General features: G+C 51.0%; 2 protein-coding genes across 2 annotated transcripts; one reads left to right on the top strand and one right to left on the bottom strand.

The window, feature by feature from the left end:
* Window positions 1–118: 118 nt before the first annotated feature.
* On the top strand, window positions 119–4,408 carry Sac3d1 (SAC3 domain containing 1). The gene is made up of 2 exons (XM_076557823.1): window positions 119–921; window positions 3,825–4,408. Exons 1-2 carry the CDS (start codon window positions 156–158, stop codon window positions 4,319–4,321), a joined length of 1,263 nt encoding a protein of 420 aa, XP_076413938.1. The 5' UTR covers window positions 119–155; the 3' UTR covers window positions 4,322–4,408.
* Naaladl1 (N-acetylated alpha-linked acidic dipeptidase like 1) lies at window positions 4,406–17,326 on the bottom strand. Its single transcript, XM_006980682.4, has 18 exons — window positions 17,092–17,326; window positions 16,839–17,011; window positions 16,641–16,762; window positions 16,156–16,278; window positions 11,485–11,768; window positions 11,296–11,400; window positions 10,736–10,821; window positions 10,497–10,616; window positions 7,933–8,018; window positions 7,787–7,850; window positions 7,638–7,705; window positions 7,402–7,493; window positions 7,222–7,312; window positions 5,728–5,809; window positions 5,476–5,649; window positions 5,312–5,399; window positions 5,116–5,208; window positions 4,406–4,887 (listed from the first exon to the last, which is right to left on the bottom strand). Exons 1-18 carry the CDS (start codon window positions 17,289–17,291, stop codon window positions 4,701–4,703), a joined length of 2,238 nt encoding a protein of 745 aa, XP_006980744.2. The 5' UTR covers window positions 17,292–17,326; the 3' UTR covers window positions 4,406–4,700.
* Window positions 17,327–22,427: the final 5,101 nt, after the last annotated feature.

Raw genomic sequence — 22,427 nt, 5'->3', positions numbered from 1 at the left:
ACAGAGTTAACTATTTCGAGAGCCCCAAATCCAAAAACTGAACTTCACGAAATCCCAGAAGACTTGGAGAGGTGTGGCCTCGTCGCCGGACTACAAACCAGTGCATCATGGGACGGCTTGAAGTGGGAAAATAACGAGGCCAGGCGCGATGGACTATGGGAGGCGTTTCCGAAGGCCGCGGGAGCCGGAGCGTTCTTGTATTGGCCGGTCTGGGGAACCACGGGGAGCGGGGGCGGCCCCACCAAACGGGGCCCCGCGCCGGTTCCCTGAGCCCAAGGCAGGATGCCGCGCCGCGCGTCCGCTGGCCCGGAGATGCTGAGCCTTCGTCGGCTGCCCACATCCCTGCCATGTCCGGCTGCAAGCTGCCGAGGGGCCTGTGCCCAGACATGTGCCCGGCCGCCGAGCGCTCCCAGCGCGAGCGCGAGCGCCGCCTGCACCGACTGGAGGTAGAGCCGGGCGGACCTGCGAGCGCGCCCCGAGCCGACCCGCGGCGCGCCGTGAAGGAGTACAGCCGGCCGGCGGCAGGCAAGCCCCGGCCCCCGCCCAGCCTGCTGCGGCCGCCGCCGGTGCTCCTGGCCACCGTGCGCTACCTGGCCGGGGAGGTGGCCGGCCGCGCCGACGCGTCGTGCGCGGAGGTGGCGGGCTTCGTGGCCGACCGCCTGCGCGCGGTGCGGCTGGACCTGTCGCTGCAGGGCGTGGGCGACGCGGAGGCGGCGGCGGTGCTGGAGGCCGCGCTGGCCACGCTGCTGGCCGTGGTGGCGCGACTGCGACCCGAAGAGGCGCGCGGAGCCGCGGACGCGGTGCTGCTGCAGACGCAGGTGCAGGAAGGCTTCGGTTCGCTGAGGCGCTGCTACGCGCGGGGCGAGGCTCCGCACCCCCGGCAGGCCGCCTTCCAGGGCCTCTTTCTGCTCTACAATTTGGGTGAGTCGGGTCCCGCGGAGTTGAGCGTGGGGACCTGAGGATCTTGGGGGAGAAGCAGTTGTAGCATCGGCGGCGAAGTGTAGCTTAGGGGTACGGCAGCTTCCATCACTCCGTAGTAGCTCCTCCTCGGCAAAGTCGGTTCCTAACAGCCCTCGAGTCCCGGCGTGGGACCTCAGCCCTCTCAGTCCTAAATTGGGCTCTTTTCTCCGTAACAGAGATGGAGGGCGGTGGAATAGAAATGAGAGAGTTGGCCTAGAAAGCGCTTTCCAAACTTTTAAAAACTACTCAGTGGGCTGGCCCATGATTGAATCTGACAGAGTTGCTAAAAGGTCCTTTCTGTGGGTGAAATGCTTATCAAAAGAAAATCCGATGGGCGTGGTGACAGGTGCCTTTAATCCCAACTCAGGCAGGCAGATTCTTCGGTGATTTTATATTTGATAACACACACAGAGTGACATTTTTTTCTTTTCTTTTTTTTTTTTTTTTTTTTTGTTTGTTTGTTTGTTTTTTGAGACAGGGTTTCTCTGTGTAGTTTTGCGCCTTTCCTGGAACTCACTCTGTAGACCAGGCTGGCCTTGAACTCAGAGATCCGCCTGCCTCTGCCTCCTGAGTGCAGGGATTAAAGGTGTGCGCCACCACCGCCCAGCTAAAACCAAAACTTACTATAAGCCACAGTCATCCTAGGGTCCCCCCTGCTATGTAGCCTCCCTGGTTCTGTGGGTTGCAGTCTGATTGTTCTTTGCTTTATATCTAGTATCCACTTATGAGTGAGTACATCCCATGTTTGTTCTTCTGGGTTTGGGTTACCTCACTCAGGATGATATTTTCTAGTTCCATCCATTTGCCTGCAAATTTCATGCTTTCATTGTTTTTCTCTGCTGTGTAGTACTCCATTGTGTATATGTACCACATTTTCTTAATCCATTCTTCAGTTGACAGGCATCTAGGCTGTTTCCAGGTTCTGGCTATTACAAATAGTGCTGCTATGAACATAGTTGAACATGTTTCTTTGTGGTATGATGGAGCATTCTTTGGGTATATACCCAAGAGTGGTATGGCTGGGTCTTGAGGTAGATCGATTCCCAGTTTTCTGAGAAACCGCCATACTGATTTCCACAGTGGTTGTACAAACTTACATTCCCACCAACAGTGGAGGAGTGTTCCCCTTGCTCCACATCCTCTCCAACATTGACCGTCTTTAGTGTTTTTGATCGTAGCCATTCTGACAGGTGTAAGGTGGTATCTCAGAGTCATTTTGATTTGCATTTCTCTCATGATTAAGGATGTTGAGCATTTCTTTAAATGTCTTTCAGCCATTTGTCTTCTTTTGAGAATTCTCTGTTTAGCTCTTTAGCCCATTTTTTAATTGGATTGTTCGGTATTTTGATGTCTAGTTTCTTGAGTTCTTTATATACTTTGAAGATCAGTCCTCTGTCAGATGTGGGGATGGTGAAGGTCTTTTCCCATTCTGTAGGCTGTCTTTTTGTCTTATTTGTGTGTTTTGCCCTACAAAAGCTTCTCAGTTTCAAGAGGTCCCATTTATTAATTGTTGTGCTCAGTGTCTGTGCTGCTGGTGTTATATTTAGGAAGTGATCTCCTGTGCCAATGCGTTCAAGAGTACTTCCTACTTTCTCTTCTATTAAGTTCAGTGTAGCTGGATTTATGTTGAGATCTTTGATCCACTTGGACTTGAGTTTTGTGCATGGTGACAGATATGGATCTATTTTTAATCTTTTATATATTGACATCCAGTTATGACAGCACCATTTGTTGAAGATACTTTCTTTTTTCCATTGTATAGTTTTGGCTTCTTTGTCAAAAATCAGGTGTTCATATGTGCGTGGATTAATGTCAGGGTCTTCAATTCGATTCCACTGGTCTGTATGTCGGTTTTTATACCAGTACCAAGCTGTTTTTTATTACTATAGCTCTATAGTAGAGCTTGATGTTAGGGATGGTGATGCCTCCAGAGGTTGCTTTATACAGGATTCTTTCATAAAAAGTGGCCCAAGGTTCCAGTGGCCAAGATTTCCTGGAAAGGAAGAGTCTTCCTCAAAAAATGACCTTTCCAGATGGAGAAGTAGGAGTGTGGTGAAGAAGCCAGCACCCAAAATCCTTTTGATACTGCAACCCAGACAGTGGGAAAGTCAGAAATCTTGGGTCTAGCAGGAGTAGCCTGAGCTCTCTAGGACAGCCTCAGGCAAGCCTGTATTTGGCCTGTGCACTGGCTGGTTTTTTTGTGTGTCCACTTGACACAAACTAGTCATCAGAGAGGAAAGAGCTTAAGTTGAGGAAATGGCTCCATGAGATCCAGCTGTAATGCATTTTCTCAATTAGTGATCAATGGGGGAGGGAGGGCCCAGCCCACTGTGGTGGTCTTGAAAAAACGGGAAAAAAGAAAGCAGGCTGAGCAAGCCAGTGAGCAGCACCCCAATGGCCCTGTATCAGTCAGTTCCTGCTTCCAGGATCCTGTCCTGCTGTCTTTCTGTCCTGATTTCCCTTAGTGATGAACAGCAATTTGAAGGTGTGAGCCAAATGAACTTCCTCCTCTCCAAACTTGTGATTGGTCATGGTATTTTGTCTCAGTAATAGAAACTCAAGACAGCCTGTGTCCTCATCTGTAAATGTAACAATGCCCATTTCCCCCTTGTAAGGATTTAGACTGAAGGAGGTCTGGTATTGTGGCACCTCAAATAGACAGATCAGAGAAGGGTCTGGTGTGATGGCTGGATTTGTTGGAAGGAGAGAGGAAGTGGGCTAGCCTCTCTGAGGGAACATGACTGGAGTGGGCAGGTGGGCAGAACCAAGTTCTGGAAAAGAACTGCAGGGGTGGAATATAAGGTGGGTAGGCCTGATCTAAAAGTTACTAAGCATTCTTGTTTCTTTCTGATTCTTGCCCTCAGGATCTGTGGAAGCCCTGCAGGAGGTTCTGCAGCTGCCTGCCACCCTTCGTGCCTGTCCACCCCTTCAGACTGCCCTGGCCGTTGACGCTGCCTTCCGTGAAGGCAACCATGCCCGGTTGTTTCGCCTGCTTCGCACCTTGCCCTTCCTTCAGAGCTGCGCAGTGCAGGGACACATTGGCTCTGCCCGCCGCAAAGCCCTGGCCCGTCTGTCCCGTGCCCTGAGCACTCCCAAAGGACAGACCTTGCCTTTGGACTTCATAGTACAACTTCTGGCCCTGGATGGGCTCCACGAAGCACAGGACCTGTGTCGGGCCCATGGACTGACCTTAGATAAAGACAGAGTTGTATTCCTGAGGGGCCGATACTCTGAGGAAGGACTCCCACCCCCTGGTACCTGCCACCTATTAGTGGGAAGCAAGCTGCAGGGACACACCCTGGAGGAGGTGGTCATGGCAGAGGAAGACAGGGAAATACACAGACCTGGATCTCCAGCTTGAGAGGGCTCTGTCTCCCCCAAGGACTGGAGCAGAGCACCTGGGGTTCTTTTTCATGATTCCCAAACAATAAAAGGAGCTTGTTTTACAGGAACTTGTTAGACTTCATTTATTTGAGGGTTAAGAGGGGAGAGAGACATTGAAGAGCAGGGCAAGAAGAAAGACGCTTGGGCAAAGGCCTCGACACTCGACTTTGGGCCCGAGTTTCACCCACTACCATGAGCAGGTGTGTTTAACTGCAAGGATCCCCGGCTGTTGCCTCAAAAGCTTGGGAGTGTTTCCTGGTTTAATCTACTCCTAGCCTCGGCAAAGACTGGGACATGTCCCAGAGAAACAGGTGTGAGATGCAAGATAAGGGAAGAGCCCAAGAGCTAGGGCTGGGTCAGAGGTCATCCACAGGTTCCAGGGTGGCTGCTGCACCCTCCAGGGCCATTACTACAATGCTAAGCTGCCTCTGTACTTCAGCCCACGCTTCAGATCCTGAGTTGGCGTCCTGTGCTCTAGCACAAGCATTGGCCAGACCTGGGAATGTGGGAGCAGAGGCCGTGTTGGGTGCCCAGAGCACGTGACTGCGGAGAAATGACAAGCTGACGGTCAGTGAGAGGTTGGCCTGGAACTCTGCATTGTCCACAGGCAAGCATAAAAGGCCCCTGTCTGGTCTCTGAAAGAAAGGGCTTAGCAGTGCAGGGGGACCTCGTGCCCAGCCATCAGTGAGTAGCTTGTGCAGTGAAGCAGGAAACCTCTTTGGGTAGATCATTGCTCCACCCCACCTCCCAGGAGCTTTGGCATAGACTTACCTATAGTATCGGTTCTCTGGGAAAGCCCTCGGGTTCAGGAATGCCCGTTCCAAGAGCATTAGCTGGTCATTGACCATCCGTACCTGCAAGGGACTGGAGGGCGTGTGGGTCACCCCACAAGCCAGTAGTCTAGCTGCTAGCTTGACGTGTGCCCTTGGTGCCCCCTCCCAGACACCTGGCCACTGCCCATGCTCACTTAGGGCTGTTCTTCTGCAGTGTTGAGATGCGGCGGACCAAGGCTGCAGCTGCTGTCTTAAACTTCTCCACTGCGGTCACCAGGGGACCTGGGTGAGGAACATCTGGCTTAGCTCTGCCTGGGGATACAGGGTTCCCTGAACTTCTTCGTTGGGGTGTGCATACTCAGGCTGATATTATGCTTCTCTAATAGGGCGCCAAGATCCTTTTGGGCAGCCTCCAGGAAGCTGTGTAGTGTCTCACTGTAGTCACTGACGTTGAGGGGCAGGAAGCGGCTGTCACTGAGCCGCAGAAGCACACTCCCAGCAGTCCGGGCCACAGCTTGGTGGCTGCTGAAACCTGTGGAGGGGACATGAAGCCAGGACTGCATCTTCAGCCCATCCTTCTGTCCTCAGAATGTCCCTGTCCCCTCCTCACCAGGGTCCAGAAACTTCTCCATGTAATCAAACGTGTCAAAAGCCGTGTGGTAGGTAGGGTAGATCCTGGCTGAGGTCTTGCCCTAGAGGAGTAAGGAAGAGGAGGGGCTAGGCTTGGGGTGGGAAAGCCACAGTGGGAGCTGTGTCAGCACGGCCTCAGTCCTCATCACATCCCGGATGTGAGCTTCAGAGTTTCCACAAGAGAGAAGGACCTGAGGCTCAGGGACTAACCTGCCTGGTATCTCCCAGATAGGAAAGAGGAGGAGCTTGGGGCAGTAGAGTCAGATACGGGGATCCCAGCTGCACCACCCACGGCAGCAGAGCTAGTGGGAGAACGGGCCTTAGAGCGTCCACTCGAGGTGCAGGCCAGAGGAGCTGCAGCCCCCACCTCAGTCCCCACAGCAGTGTGTGACTCCTCTTAGTTCCCTAGCATTGCTTGATTAGTGCTGACACCCACAAAAGCATTTCCAAACGCAGTTCTGTTAATCACTGGCATCCTACAACTGATTGACAGTAGTCTTTTCTTCCTCCTGACTAAGAATAACATGACACAACAGGATTGTAGAATGAGTAAGATGGAGCATCTTCAAATCAATGCAATCAGCACAAACATCCAGTGAGTATAAACATGCTCAATCTAAGAAAGTTGGTGTGGTAGTTTGAATGTAATTGGCTCCCATAAGCTCATGAGGAGGTGTGGCTTTGTTGGAGTGGGTGTGGCCTTGTTGGAGGGAGTATGTCACTGTGGGGATGGGCTTTGAGGTCTTCTATGCCCAAGCTACAGTGACACAATCCTTTCCTGTTGCCTGAGGATCAAGATACAGAACTCTCAGCTCCTTCTCCAGCACCACGTCTGCCTGCATGCCACCATGTCCCACCAGGATGGTAACAGACTAAACCCCTGAAACTGTAAGCCACCCCAAGTAGACGTTTTCCTTTATAAGAGTTGTGGTCCTGGTGTCTCTTCACAGCAATAGAAACCTTAACTAAGACAGTTGGCCTGTGTTGCCGAGTTAATGGTTAGTTAAAATTGTCGGCTTGAGAATCTAGTATCACCTGGGAAGAGTCTCAAGAAGGGACTATCTAGATCGGGATGGCCTGTGGGCATGTCTGTGGGAGTCCATCTCTACATTCATTGAGGTGGGAGGACCGTACTGGGTAGCACCATTCCCTAGGTCAGGGAAGAGGAACTGAACTGCGCACTAGTAATCATGCATTCACTCATTGCTTTCCGCCCTTCACTGTGAATGGGATATGTTCTCTGGAGCTCCTGCTGCTGTGACTTCCTGCCATAATGGACTGTGACTTGGACGAACCAAAATAACCCCTTCCTCCTCAAAGTCGCTTTTGTCAGGGTGTCGGTCACAGCAGCAGGAAACAAAACTAAGACACACAGCTGCTTAGTGAATGAGCTAGAGCTAGTCTATACCAGACCTTCCCTTGAGATTCGATGCAGCAATACTGGGAGGGGAGGGGCATGGCAGACTCTGCTCACCTTGTCATAGGTGTAGGCAAGGTCCATGGAAGAGATGCCCAGGAAGTGGATGAATGAGGCATAATCACTGCCTGCACCCAGGGTACCCAGGCTAGAGGAGGGAAGAGAATAACATTTGGAGGGTGCTTGATGAACGTGCTGGGCCTGTGGTCCTCCTGCCTTCCTGGTTTGGGGGCTCACCTGGGGACCAGGCCATACACTGGACTGCTGCGGTTGGTATATCGGAGCCAGTTGTCATAGATACTGAGGCTGCTGGGACCTGGTGCACTGATCTGGTACAGAGAGAAACATCTGATGGCTCAGGAAACGCAGACTCCGCAACTGGATGGGGTCCCTGCCAGACTCCAATCTCCAGATCCACTGTGGTCCTGGGCCAGTCCTGCCTACCCCACTGGATCATCACCCCTCCCCCATACCTCTTTGGTGGCAGAAAAGATCACGCTTTGTACAGGGGGCGTCCCCTGTGCCCTGAGGGTAGCATTGGCTGTGGGAGGAATCAAGGAGACCTGTTCAGACCCAGCTCCTCCCTTTTCCAGCCCACCGTAGCTGGCAGAACCTCCCCTACCGAACACGGAGATGTCCACATTGATGTAGGCCACTGTGCGCTCCTGCAGCTTGCTGAGGAACTCCTACAGGGTGGGGGAACACCCCAGTCTGTTACAGCCCCATCCAAGAACCCCTTCCACCCGTTCCTTTGTGGGGTTCACTCACCTCTGTGAATTCCGTAGAGCCAATGAGCCCGAATTCCTCTGCCCCCCAGCTGGCGAAGATGATGGATCTGCGGGGTCGCCAGGTGCCTGGAGAGAAGAGGGCATGAGGAGTCGGAGGGCAGGGTCCCCTGACTTCAGGAGTAGGCTGGGGACATGGAAGGAATGGAGGAGCCAGAAGAGGTGTGCAGCCCGCCGGGCGGTGGTGGGGCACGCCTTTAATCCCAGCAATTGGGAGGCAGAGCCAGGCGGATCTCTGTGAGTTCGAGGCCAGCCTGGTCTACAAAGCAAGATCCTGGACAGGCACCAAAACTACACAGAGAAACCCTGTCTCAAACAAACAAAAGCAAAGGTGTGCATCCTGTGTCAGGGAGACCTAGCACCCTTCCAGGAGGAACCTTCTTTCTAGCCTCCCACTCTCAACACACCCTACCCCGGGAACCCCTGGGTCAGGGTCTCTTTTGGCCAGAATGCCCTACCTCCTCTCTGGTTCATGGTAGACCTGCCTTGAGGGAATTTGAACCTCAATCTCAAAGCATCCCAGGAAATATTTGTTGATAATACATTGGTATTTGTCCAATGGCTTTATCCCAAACCAACCCTTATAATAGTATCTTTCCATTTCACAGTTGGAGAAACTGAGGCAGAGAGAACTTAAATGATTTGCCCAGGGTCATAGCCAGTAGGCAGCAGAGCCACGTTCAAATCCAGACATCTGCCTCCAGAGGCCTACGATTTATCCAGGGGCCCACCCTGCCTCCCACAGCATCCTGCAGCCTGGCTTCCATCTCCAGGCTATCTACCCACAGTGTGCTAGCCACACCCAAGGACGCCCTCATCGAGGCCATATTCCCTCAGCTCCACATGCTCCCTGTTTTTTGTCACCTCTGGCTGCGGCTGGATTATTTGATCATTCTTGTTGAGTCTGACACTGCTCTTCTCTGTTTTTGTTTGTTTGTTTTTTAAATTTTCCGGAGCTGAGGACCGAACCCAGGGCCTTGTGCTTGCTAGGCAAGCGCTCTACCACTGAGCTAAATCCCCAACCCACTGTTGTTCTCTGAAACGGGGTCGTGCTATAGAGTTCAGTATGGCCTTGAACTACTCATGTAGCACAGGTTGGTCTTAAACTCACCATCCTCCTGCCTCAGCGTCCCCAGTGTTAAGATCACAGGCATGTGCTACCATGAGAGATCTCATCTTTTTTGTATCAGAGCCTGACTCCAAATTCACTATGTAACTGAGGTTGACTCTGAACTCCTAATTCTCCTGCCTCCACTGGGATCCAGGTGCTGGCATCCAAACCAGGGCCTCTCACAGGCTAGGCAAGCAGTTTGCCAACTGACCTGCAACCCCAACCCTTCACTTACTCATTTACTTGTTGAGATAGTCTCACTCTCTAGACTAGGCCTTGAACTCCTGGCACTCCTCCTGCCTCAGCCCCCTGAGGTCTGAGCTTACAGACATAAGCCACCACACCTAACACTCATCTTTTGGCTTAAGGAAGAAAAATAAACTTTATATATAGTTTGACTGCATCTTTGCAGCTACAAATCCCCACACTTTTTCTTGCCAGAAATGTAGAGCCTGATGGTAATGCAACAAATGCCAGCATCTTGAAAGACAAGAACAGCTAAGGAGCTGCCTAGAGACGAAAGGGCACATGTGAGACAGACTCTCCAAGGTTCTCCTGTGTGGGAGCCAGTGTGTATGTGCAGTCCAGGTTAGCTTTGTTTACGGTTCTGGTGTTTTTCACTGTTGTTTTCTCATTTCCAGAAAGCACATATCTCCACACCATTTCTTAGTATTTCCTGACAATCTGTAGGAGAATCCATTATTTAGATTCTGTCTACTTTGATGTATTAAACTATAATAAATGCATAGGAAAATATTAGCTATGTCCAAGTAACCCCTGAGTGTTTTGGATGAGGTCTCCGCGGCGGGGAACTCACCAGGTGGGCTAGACTGGCTGGTCTCGCTCAGAGCTCCAGGGGTCTGCTTGTCTGTCCCCAGCTCATCACTTGACTCCTCAGCTGATCTTGGCTGCATCTGCCTGACCTCCTGTCATTGCTAACAACTCTCCAGTTCATGTCTCAAGTGCCGTTTCCAACCTGGACACAGACACCCTCGACCTCCTTCCTGCCCGCTCCTCTGGGTGCCGCTGTCCCTGGCTGCTCAGCTTCCTTCCTAGCTATGACCCCTTGCCCTACCTGAGAATCGACTACCCATTCCCCTGAGAGACTCTGGTGCTGGAATATGTCACCAGAAGAGTTTGACATGCCTTGAAAGGCATGGCACCCTATGGACAGAGCCTGGGCAGACCATGTTTACAGCCTGTGGGCCTGACTCTACCAGGACACACAGGAGGCTCCTGAAGATGGCTGCGTATATCAGTAATCTGTTCCTTGAGCCCTGAGACTCCTTAGGGTAGGGGCTGGTGGCCAGGAACTTATGCCTCCAGGGCTCATGGCCTGGCTCAGGTGAGCCCTGAAGATGCAGGAAACAGAAGAAGCGGGCTAGAAATGACTCTGGGGCTTCTGGGGGAGTGACCAGGAGGGAGGATAGCCTCACCCTTCTTTAGCAAGGTCCCCAGGACTCGGGAAATCTCCAGGAGGACAGCAGTGCCACTGCTGGGATCCACCGCTCCATGTACCCAGCTGTCCCGATGGTTTCCATAGATCACATAACGATCTGAAGGGAGGACCAGAGTCAGGGCGACAGAGAAAGGACAGCAGAGGACAGGCAGACCAAGGCAGGCTGCAACCAGGGCAGGACCCGGGGGAGTGGCAGGGCTTGGGCCAGGGCCTCACCAGGTTCCACAGCCCCCTGGATGATGCCCAGGACGTTGGAGGAGGGTCTCAGCTCCAGAGTGTTGTGGACACTCACTTTCACCTCACTAGGGAGTGGGATGAAGGATATGATTAGAATTTAAGCCCTCTCCTGTCCCCTTATCAAAGTCAGGAGAAAGTGAGGCCAAGAGAGGTGATGGTAGTCACTTGCCCGGTAGGACCAAGAAAAGCAATAAGCAAAGTCGTCCCTCTTTTGGTTGGAAGCCTCCTTGGCTTGGGAAGAAGGGACACTTGGTAGCAGGAATGCTCAGATGGGGAAGCTGACATTGGCCAAGCGTGCACTGCCCAGGTCCTGGAGCATGTTCAAAGGAGGCAGTGGCTGGAGCAGGAAGTGGGCGGGAGGGGCAGGGAGACCCCGTGGGTTTGGAGGGTCACAGCCCTTTCAGGGAGCTTCCCCCAAAGACCAAGCTGTTCTGGAGAGGGCTGGAGCTAGTCTTGAAGAGGGAAGAAGTAAAGTCAGGCAAGAGGCATCAGGGAGGAAGGGAGCTGGGGGACTTGGAGGGAAGAGAGAAGCCCCTCACCTGTCTGCTGGGAAGCTCCCGTCCTGCTTGAAGCCGGGCCCCAGCTTATAGTCACAGCCCAGCTTTCCCTGCCAGGAATCTGGGGCGGAGTCTCCGGTGAGGTTACTGGGGAGGAAGAGAGTGTCTGTGAGGCTAAGTTTGGCATCTGCAGGCATCTGCAGACAGGCAAAGGGCTGGGCACAGGCTCACCAGAGCAGGTCTTTGGCATCCTCAAAGCCAATGGGCTGGGCAGGAATTGGGGGAAATCCTGAGATGTTGTTAAGATCCAGGCGGAAAGTAGAGGGGCGAGCTGGAAGGTATGGAGTCAGAGGGTCCCCAAAATACTCATAGTAGGAGCCTCTCTCCACACCAGAGGGAGGCAGCCCCCAGGAGTTGGGGAAGGTTTCCGTGGGCAAACTCTTCCCATCATTGATATCACCAGGGTCTGTGTACACCAGCACTCCGACCACTCCGTGTTTGGCAGCATTAATGGCCTGCAGAAGGCACAGAGGAGGCTGTGTGTAAGTGACAGATGGTGACAGGCATGCCCTATGCCTCCTCCTGTGCCAGGCTTTTTCTTCTGGGCCACCAACCAGCTCCCAAATCATGGATGACACAGAGACTTCTTATTAGTTGTGAATGCTCAGCCTAGCTTAGGCTCATTTCTGGCTAGGTCTTTTAACTTAACCTGTTTCTCTTCATCTTCATTTTTTCCCCCCCGAGACAGGGTTTCTCTGTGTAGTTTTAGTGCCTGTCCTGGATCTTGCTCTGTAGAATAGGCTGACCTCGAACTCAGAGAGATCCTCCTGCCTCTGCCTCCCCAGTGCTGCGATTAAAGGTGTGTGCCACCTTCACCACCCAGAAAATATATGATTACACTTGTAACTCCATCACAGAGGGATCAGATGCCCTCTTCTGGCCACTGAAGGCACCCACACAACACAAACATGCACATAGACACATAAACAAACAAATGCCTGAAGTCCTTTCTCACTGAAAAATAAATAAGTTGGCAGGGGTAGACAGAGTACTAGCTGCACCAGACTATGGTGTCGAACGCACTAGGGAGGCAGAGGCAGGTGGATCTCTAAACAAAGCAAGTTACAGGACAACCAAGGCCACAAAGAGAAACCCTGTCTGGAAAAACAAAAACAAAACAAAACAAAAGAGCACGGGCTGCTCTTCCAACACAAACATGGCGGCTCATAACGGTCCATAACTCCAGTTCCAGGGGATCTAATGCCCTCTCTGGCAGCTGTGGGTACTGCATTTATATTCGGGCAAAACACTCATACACATCAATTAAAATTACAAAAGAAAGTGGAGCTGAGGATATTAGAGGCCTATGGTGCAATGGGAGAAGAAGACATTGTTAAATGGAATTTCAATTTCTTTCTTTTTTTTTTTTTTAAGATTTATTTATTTACTATGTATACAGCATGTATGACCAGAAGAGGGAACCAGACCTTATTACAGATGGTTGTGAGCCACCATGTTGCTGGGAATTGAACTCAGGACCTCTGGAAGAGCAGTCGGTGCTCTTAACCTCTAAGCCATTTCCCCAGCCCTGGAATTTCAATTTCAATGAAACAAAACAAAGCAGGTGTGGTGGCCCATGCCTTTAATCCCAACGCTCAAATTTCTGTGAGTTCGAGGCCAGACTGGTCTACAAATCCAGTCCCAGGACAGCCAGGGCTGTTACACAGAAAAACCTTGCCCCCCAAAAAAAGAGTAAAGATATATTTTAGTATTTACTTAAATTGTGTCTGTGCGTATGTGTTCGTATGTCTCTAAGTGGGTATGTGCGCGGGTGCCAGCGCCTGAGGAGGCCAGAGGTGCCCGATCCCATTGGAGCTGGAGTTTTGGGTGGTTGGGAGCCACCTGACGGGGGTCTGGGAACTGAACTCAAGCCCTCTGCAAGAGCAGTCTGTGCTTTGAGTAGCTGAGTCATCTCCAGAGCCCCTGGAATGTTGATTTCAAACAACGCTAAGGTGCTGAACATGGACAGTAATGATGGTGCATTGTGGCGGCGTTCCTGCTGAGCTCCTGGCCTGGCTCCAGAGAGCAGCACCCAGCCCTAACCCTTCCTTTGTTCAACCACACCTTTTGTTTCTCTTATTGCCCTAGGTGAATCTTGTCGGAGAGTCAAGGATCAGAGATTCCCCCAAGGATCAAAGGCCTGTGCAAAACTTGGTCCAGGAAACCCGGAAAACCGAGGTACCTGTTAATTCAAGTAATTTGCACCTGGCATTTGGTCTCTGGGAGCTCCTTTCTGGTTGCTTTGAAGATAGGAAATTAACTATCTAAACTGTAAAAAAAAAAAAGAGAGAGAGAGAGTAAATAAATATGCCCTAGGTGAAGGGAAAAGGGCTGAACCCCCCTACAGCCATGATACGCTAAATCATTCTTTTTTTTTTTTTTTAATTCTTGTTTTCCGGAGCTGAGGACCGAACCCAGGGCCTTGCGCTTGGCACTCTACCACTGAGCTAAATCCCCAACCCCTAAATTCATTCTTAAGATGCCCGTGTTCTTCATTCCAAGGACCCGCGTGAACCCACACACTCTGTAGCGACCACACAGCTATAGTGCATATCACCAAGGTTCTCAACACACTGTAGACTGAAACTGTGACAGCCAAGCCAGGTATGGTAGCTCACAATTTAATCCTGGCACTCAGAAGGCTGAAGCGGGAGGATCACCTTGAGTTGGAGGTAAGCCTGGGTTACATAGTGAGTTCTAGGCTAGCCTGGGCTGTAGTGTATGGCCTTTTCTCAATCTTCCCCACACATCATTAAAGAAAAAAAAAAAAAAAAGGTGAGCATCGCACTGAGCATGGTGGTGCACAATTGCAGCCCCAGAACTTGGGAGGCTGAGGCAGGAGGATTGGGAGTTCAAGATTGACCTAAGATACACAGTGAGTTTCAAGCTAGGTTTGGCTACATAATAAGACTCCAAAACAATGAAAAAAATAAGCAACCAACAAAAAGGAGACTAACAATTGCATAACTTGGTAATTACGCAAACCTCTAATACCAGCATGTGGTGGGTGGGGGCAGCAGGGTCAGGAGCTCAGGGTCATCCTTAGCTACACAGTAAATTCAAGGCCAGCCTTGGCTACATGAGAAAAAGAAAATAAACTTTCCTCCCCAAGGTGCTTTTGTCATGGTATTTATCACAGCAACAGAAACCCTGACTAAGCCAGGCAGTGGTGGCGCAGGCCTTTAAACCCAGCACTCCGGGAGGCAGAGGCAGGAGGATCTCTGTGAGTTCGAGGCCAGCCTGGGCTACCAAGTGAGTTCCAGGAAAGGCGCAAAGCTACACAGAGAAACCCTGTCTCAAAAAACCAAAAAAAAAAAAGAAAGAAAGAAAGAAAGAAAGAAAGAAAGAAAGAAAGAAAGAAAGAAAGAAAGAAAGAAAGAAAAACCAAAAGGGAAAAGAGAAAAAAACAAAAACAAAAAAAAACTCTGACTAGGATGAGATACCTCCCTTGAAGAGCTGGGAAGAGAGCAAACAGCAGCTGTCCCAGCCTCCCTCTCTCTTGTTTCTCTCTCTTGTTTCTTTCTCTCTCTCTCTCTCTCTCTCTCTCTCTCTCTCTCTCTCTCTCTCTCTCTCTGTGAACATGATCACTTTCCACCTTATTTTTATTTGTTTAGGTTGTTGGTTTTATTTGTTCAGTCCTAGCTGTCTTGGAATTCTCTACAAAGACCAAGTTAAAGTCATACAGATCCTCCTGTCTTTGCTGGAATTAAAGCTGTGTGCCACCACACCTGGCTTTAAAAAAAAAAAAACCTGAAAAACACTATGTAGACCAGGCTGGCCTGGAACTCACAGAGATCTTTCTACTTCTGCCTCCCTCTCCAGGGATTAAAGGCATGCTCCATTTTCACCTTAGTTTTTGAGATAGCCTCTCTCCCTGAAACCTAGAGCTTTCCAATTTGACTAGACTGGCAGCTATCCATGGAGCTCTGTATTGCAGAAAAGAGCCTGTAGGACGTGCCCAGGCCCTGGAGTACACAGTTGGTATCAGCAGACACTAAGTAGACTCGGGGTCTGAGCTCAGCACCCCGAGAAGGAGCAGGCCGTGCCGTAGATGAAATGGAGAGACACAAATATTGCAAGTCTCAGAAGCGTGGCTGGCCCTGAGCAGAGGGGCCTGACTGAGCTCCAGATTGCCTGCCTGCCTTTGTCTCACTGGGGAATCCCCTGGCTGGGGAGGAAATGCCGGTTTTTAAGATGTTAACCTGCTGCTTTCACAGATCACCAGGTCTCTGAATAAAACCCAATTTAAAGAGTCAAATCCTGGGCAGGGGAGCTGGCCCAGCAGGTAAAGGGGGCTTGCCACCAGGCCTGACACCCCAAGATCAACACCCCGAACATACAGAGTGGAGAGAACTGACTCCTGCAAGTTGTCCTCTGTTCCCACACACAGAAACATTCTTCCCCTCAAATAAATTAAATAAATAAATGAATAAATAAGTGTAAAAAAAGGTTTAAAAAAGACTTTCTAAACATCTTTTTAAAATTTGCCAGTTAGCTGGGCAGTGGTGGTGCACATCTTCCATTAGTCCCAGCACTCTGGTGGCAGAGGCAAGCAGATCTCTGTGAGTTCGAGGATTGCCTAGGCTACACAGAGATACCCTGTCTTGAGGGGGAAAATTTTTTAAAAAAGAACTTAAAAGCTTGGGGTTTTGACTCTATTGGCCCTTGGGGGTACCAGGCGGCATGAGCCGGGCGGGGTATTCAGGGGACCCCAGCCCACATAAGCTCACAGCTCGGCCCCTCCCTCTCCTAGCAATGCTTCCTCTCTGTTCTCTTCCCCTTGTTTTTCTGTCCATCCCTGGCCCTTCTCCACCAGGTCCCTGCATGATGAATGCTACTCACCTTGGCTCCACGCCCCACGCCCCCATAGCGAGTCAGGGCAATGGTGCCTTCAAGTTTGATGCCCCGAGTCTCTAGCTCCTTGAAGTCCTCTTCGGAGCCTCGGTTGGCATAGACGAGGAGGCCCTAATCCCAAAAGGAGAGATCTGTAGGCCAGGCTTGGCCAAAGGCAGGTACAAAGGGGTACAAAGATTGAATAGCAGCAACAAGAATTTTGGTTCTCTTTCCTCCTCACCCAAAGATATGTGTACCCCCAAAATGGCTCCCCTCTTCTTTCTAGGTGTCTACACCAGGCTTTAAGCAGGGAGCACTAACTCGTGTTTGTTGAATGATTAACGGAGGATAGGAATAACAGCAGCATGTATAAGGTCAGTGGGGAGGGGGGCTTTGGACGCCACTTGAAGCACTTCGCAGATGCCTCTGCTTTAGAGCAGGAAGAGGGGGAACCAAGGAGAACTAGAATATGGTAGTGGGGGATCCAGGCTCACCTTTGGGGTCCCAGGGGGTGCGTAGGCAGCATAAGGTTGCAACACATTGGGCCCCACCTGCTCCCCAGTCAGATTTTTCTCTCCAGGTTGGAAGGAGTGGAAGACCGTTCCATTGGGGCCCACTGTGTGAGAAGGCTGGGTCAGCACTGGACCCAGCAGCAGCCCTCACCACCCGGGCATTCCTGGGCAGGACCTCACCAACTTCCACAATGTTGGGTTGCTCCTGTCTGGGGAAGGAGAGCAGGACCGTATACTCATAGGTCTTGGCTGAGTCCAAGCCAGTCTCAGTATCCTGCCAACGCTCCAGCAGCAGATGCACCAGGGCCTCATCCCGAGGGGTGGAGGCCACATGTGGCTCCTTGGAGAGTTCTCTGCAGGGTGAGCAGGGGAGGGTAGAGTCTGTCAGGGGAGGCCTCTGGCTAACAGGGGTTTGGGAGGACCCACCTCTTACCGAAGGTTCTCTCGGATCCTGCTGGCATCTAGTTGTCCCATTACCAAGTCAAGAATGGCCAGGTCCAGGTCCTGGGAGTCTGAAGTGTTGGGGGCCAGAGGGTCACTTGCTTTGGGGATGGCAAAGTGGCCCAGGATTACCCCCAGCCCCAAGAGGGCGGCAGCCCCAACGGCCACCCCCAGTATTTTCACCCAGTGCATCCTGCGGAAACAGCCCAGCAGCCCTGGCTGGGCTTCCTTATATATGGGTGTCCAGCTGGTTAACCATTACTCATGAGTGGTGCTGTTCTTTTGCCCCTGCGGTGAAGAGCCGGGGAAGATCCTGCAGTACCAGCCAGGAGCTGACACCTGAACCACATTTTGAGTTGTTCACCTGGAAGGGCTCTCTGAAGGAACCAGGACAATTTGGGGACACTACAGCTGGCAAAGGGAAGGGCCCTTCCGTGGTTCCCCTGCCAAACGGACACCACAGGGCTGGGACATCCAGGGCCCTGCTGACTGCCCCACTGGGGACCCTGACATCTTTGAGTCCTCGCTGAGGCCATTCAGTCTCCGACACTGGTGCCTTGATGGCTTGAGCAGACTTTTTTCAAATGATGTCATTTTGCTGGACAAGCTGTGTCATGTTAGACAATTCACTTAGCTTCTCTGAGTCCATTTTCCTCACTAGAAAACCGTGCTGTTGGCTTCATGAAGAAGACGCCATCTGTGGAGATGTTTACAGCCCAGTGACAGAGCATGAAAGGAGGAAAGGCTGGCAGGATTTTCTGTTTCTGCCTTGCAGAAGGTCCGGTTCGTGGGAGGAAGTGGGACTCTTGCAGGGGAGCCTAAACCTTGCAGAATCTAAACCAGGAAGCCCACATCACCCAGGCAAAGCAAGGGTCTCCATCCCCAGAAGTGGAATTTACCCATCATCCTTTTTTTTTTTTTTTTCCCCAAAGACAGAATCATATTGTGTAGCCCTGGGTGGCCTCCAACTCTGTAGATCAGGCTGGTCTCAAACTCACAGACATCTGCCAGCCTCTCCCACCTCTGCTGGGGTTAAAGGGTGTACCCCCATGCTCTGCTCTCATTCATCTATCCATCCCTCCCACATCCTGCGGCTCATCCAGCCTTCCTCCCATCCACTGGTCTTCCTCATCCATCCTCCCACTTACCCCCTTACTCCCAACCACCTCTGCACCCACCCATTTTCTTATCTGTTTCCTCCTGTGCTTTTGCCTTCATTTATCCAGCCCTAACCTAGCTTCATGGCAGGCCCTGGGGAAGCAAAGTCCAGCGGGAGAGATAGACAGGCTTGATGATTATCAGGGCCCAGACTGTGGCCTTGGGTCTTATCAGAAGATTGTCAATTTGGAGAGCACATATCTTCCTCTGAAGGAACTGGGGGACAGTTGCTAAGGTTAGCTGATAAACTGAACAACAGAGGCTCAGCTGACACCAGGGTACAGACACACCCTGTCCTGAAGTTCTTTGAACATTTGAAGCCACAGGTGGGACACCCAGTCAAGAGCGAGTGTGCAGCTGGGCTTGAGTCTGGTTTGGGTCTCAGAGCATGCATAGTGAACAACATTTGAGAAATCAACTCAGGCCAGGCTTGATGGTACCTGCAATCACAGCCCTCTGGAGGTGGAAGCAGGAGGACTGTGAGTTCCAGACCAGCCTAGGAAAGAGTGAGTTTGAGGCCAGCCCCGTGAAAACCTGCCTTTAAAAAAAAGTGTCAGGAAGAAGGCTCCGTCAGTGGAATGCCTCTGTGAAGCATGAAGACCTGAGTTCCATCCCCAGCATCTCAGGACAAGGTTGGGCATGGTGACTCCCATCTACACCCCAACACCAGGGTTGGGGGTGGGGCAGAAAGGGAATCCTCGGGGTCCTCTGGCCAACCAATACAGCCAAACCAGGGAGCTCCAGGTTCAATGAAAGAACTGATCTCAAGAAATAAGATGGAGGGCTGGAGAGATGGCTCAGAGGTTAAGAGCACTGACTGCTCTTCCTAGAGGTCCTGAGTTCAATTCCCAGCAACCACATGGTGGCTCACAACCATCTGTAATGAGATCTGGCGCCCTCTTCTGTATACATAATAAATAAATAAATCTTTATAAAAAAAAAAAAAAAAGAAATAAGATGGAGGGACTGGAGATGATTCAGCATGTACAGGACCCAGGTTCAGTTCCCAGAACCCACATGGAGGCTCACAACCAGTCCCCCCAACTCCAGAGGATCTGACACCCTCTTTCAGCCTCTTCAGGCACCAGCATGCACTTGGTACAAAAACATGCATGCAGGCAAAACAGACATACAAATCAAACAAGTCTTCTGTTTTGTTTTATTTTTTGAGACAGTCTCACTCTGGCTGCCCTGAAACTTGCTCTGTAGACCAGGCTGGCCTCAAACTCAGAGATCCACCTGCCCCTGCCTCTTGAGTGCTGGGACTAAAGGCATGTGCCACATCCACCCAGTTTAAAATAAATAGATCTTTAAAAATAAAGGTGGAACTGGGCAATAGTAGTACATGCCTTTAATCCCAGCACTTGGAGGTGGAGGCAGGTGGATCTCTGTGAGTTCCAGGACAACCTGGTCTACAGAGAGAGTTCCAGGCCAGCCAGGGCAGTTATACAGAGAAACCCTGTCTCAAAAGTAAATAAATAAATAAATAAATAAATAAATACAAAAAACAAATAAATAAACAAGTAAGTAAAGGTAATAAAGGATAAAGGAAGATACTGACATTGACCTCTGACCTCTGCACACATGCACAAATGTACACAAACATTCACTGATGCATATACAATACACTGTACTCAAAGGAAAGAAGTCGGCTCAGGCTGTTGGAATCCTTTAGTGTCTACACTTCCATAGCCATTCAGACACCTTGGCTGGATGGGCACTACAACCCTGGCTCTGAACATGCTAGGCTGTGGGCACTGGTGGGATTCAGTGCAGAGATAAAGCACGTGAGCTGCCTCCCTCCCTCCCTCCCTCCCTCCTTCCCTCCCTCCGTTCATGGGGGCGGAGCCACTGAGCTCCTTTCCACCCGTTATTCCTTCTCTCCTGGCCCAGCCTGGGACCCTCCAGCCTCTTTGCTTCAGCCACCAACAGTGAAAAACACCCTGTACCTCTGCTGTGATGTCACGTGACGGGGGGGGAGGGGTGTCGGACATAGCCTCACCTTTGGGAATGCCCGTTTGGACCACGAGCAGCAGCAGGACGGACCTAGCCCCCTTCCCAATGACTTCTCTGAGCACAACCAGAAAACCGTCTTAAGCTTCCGAGGGTCCTCCTTCCTCAAGTCCTAACGAGGTCCTCCCACTGCCCTGGCTGGGCCCACAGGTCTTATACTGTCTCCTCTCTGATTTTAAAATACTAGTTATGAAGCAGAGAGCTGGCTCGGCAGTTAAGAGCACTGACTGCTCTTCCAGGGGTCCTGGGTTCAAATCCTAGCACCCACATGGCAGCTCACAACTGTCTGTAACACCAGTTCCAAGGACCCAACACCCTCACACACACATAGATTCAGGCAAAACACCAATGCACATAAAATAAAAATAAATTAAAAAAAAATGGTTTGTTTGTTTGTTGTTGTTTTTTAAATACTAGTTATGTGGACCTGGTGTGGAGACGCACACCCTTAGTCCCAGCACTCGGGAGGCAGAGGCAGGCAGATCTCTGAGTTACAGGACAGCAAGGGATACACAGAGAAACTCTGTCTCAAAAAAAAAAAAAAAAGAAAGAAAGAAAGAAAAGAAAAGAAAAAAAAACAAGGACTGGAGAGATGGCTCAGAGGTTAAGAGCTGGCTGCTCTTCCAGAGGTTGGGAGTTCAATTCCCAGCAACCACATGGTGGCTCACAACCATCTATAACAAGATCTGGTGCCCTCTTCTGGCCTGCAGGAATACATTCAGGCAGAACACTGTCTACATAATAAATAATAAATCTTAATAAATAAGTCTTAAAACAACAACAACAACAACAACAACAAAACTAGGTATTTATATATATGTGTCCATATCACAGCAAGCATACAGAGGTCGGAGGATGGCTTGCTAACAAGTCCATCACGCACTGAGCCATGTGGCCAGCTCTCTTCTCAAGCCCACACACCTTCTCCCCGCCCAGCTTTCAGTCTCCTGGCTCTGGCCCATCCCTTGTCCTGCCCTCCTAGTACCTGGCAGAACAAGCAGTCCCATGTCCCCATCTGAGGTCAGCCTCCACCCTTGGACCTGGACCACTGCCCCTCATAACTCAAGGGTGTGGCTCAGCAAGTCTTACTCCCTCCGACCCCTGTGCCTGAACACTCACACACACACAGGTGCAAACATGCTTGTGTATATGTGTGTGGGGGGGCAAACAGCTTGACCACACAGCTGCCATGACAGGCTTAGAGGCCCAGACACAGCTTCTGGGACAGGCTTATTGGCAGGCAACATCCAGATCCAGGAAAAACCATGAGCTGACCCCACCAAGGAAGGGCCTGCATCTAAGGAGAAACACCTGACATTCCAAACATTCCCAGCACACACCTATACCCTAGACAAATGTCAGCCAATCAGGGTCCTGAACCCTGAAAATCCACTCATGCCAACCTCTGCTATGATAAAAACCCACCCTGCCGGGCACAGGGCTCTCTGCTCTCACTGCTTCGTCACAGAGACCAAGCTTTGAGCTTGAAATAAAAGCTTGATGGCTGGTGGTGGCGCACGCCTTTAAACCCAGCACTCGGGAGGCAGAGCCAGGTGGATCTCTGTGAGTTCGAGGCCAGCCTGGTCTACAGAGTGAGTCCCAGGAAAGGCACCAAAGCTACACAGAGAAACCCTGTCTTGAAAGAAAGAAAGAAAGAAAGAAAGAGAGAGAGAGAGAGAGAGAGAGAGAGAGAGAGAGAGAGAGAGAGAGAGAAAGAAAGAAAGAAAGAAAGAAAGAAAGAAAGAAAGACTCTTTGCTTTTACATTTGGCATTCAGTCTCCTTAGTGGTTTTTTGGGGTCCCTGTGATCTAAGCATAACAGTATACATATGCTAAGCAAACACACATACACACCTTATACATACACACACACACACACACACACAAAAACAAACCCTGCTTCTCCTAGGCCTCTCTAGAGAGGGCAAAGAATAATCAGAATTCACTAGGATAAGAAGTCACCTTGAATCCTGTGACCCAGACAGGAGCCTGTCATCAACTGTGCTACCAATGGAGTAGTCCGGTCACGGTCCCTCAGCGGCCGTGACTAGGGTGGAAAGCAGGATGAAGCTGGCTCCACACTCACTCAGCGGCTGTCCAGTTTGGTCTCCAGACGGTGCCCACTGGCTCCGCTCTTCATGAAGATGGCGCCAGAGGA

The sequence above is a fragment of the Peromyscus maniculatus genome, chromosome 1 (assembly GCF_049852395.1).
Source record: "Peromyscus maniculatus bairdii isolate BWxNUB_F1_BW_parent chromosome 1, HU_Pman_BW_mat_3.1, whole genome shotgun sequence".
NCBI classification, from domain to species: domain Eukaryota; kingdom Metazoa; phylum Chordata; class Mammalia; order Rodentia; family Cricetidae; genus Peromyscus; species Peromyscus maniculatus.
This window is presented reverse-complemented; position numbering and strand designations above follow the sequence as displayed.

Excerpts from the sequence above, each read along its gene's own strand:
- Sac3d1 (XM_076557823.1), top strand. The coding sequence starts at position 156 with ATGGGAGGCGTTTCCGAAGGCCGCGGGAGCCGGAGCGTTCTTGTATTG. Across the intron at positions 922-3,824 it reads CTTTCTGCTCTACAATTTGG|GATCTGTGGAAGCCCTGCAG; the intron begins GTGAGTCGGGTC and ends TCTTGCCCTCAG.
- Naaladl1 (XM_006980682.4), bottom strand. The coding sequence starts at position 17,291 with ATGCACTGGGTGAAAATACTGGGGGTGGCCGTTGGGGCTGCCGCCCTC. Across the intron at positions 10,617-10,735 it reads CCAGGGGGCTGTGGAACCTG|ATCGTTATGTGATCTATGGA; the intron begins GTGAGGCCCTGG and ends TCCTCCCTTCAG. Across the intron at positions 8,019-10,496 it reads GGGGACCTTGCTAAAGAAGG|GCACCTGGCGACCCCGCAGA; the intron begins GTGAGGCTATCC and ends TCTTCTCTCCAG.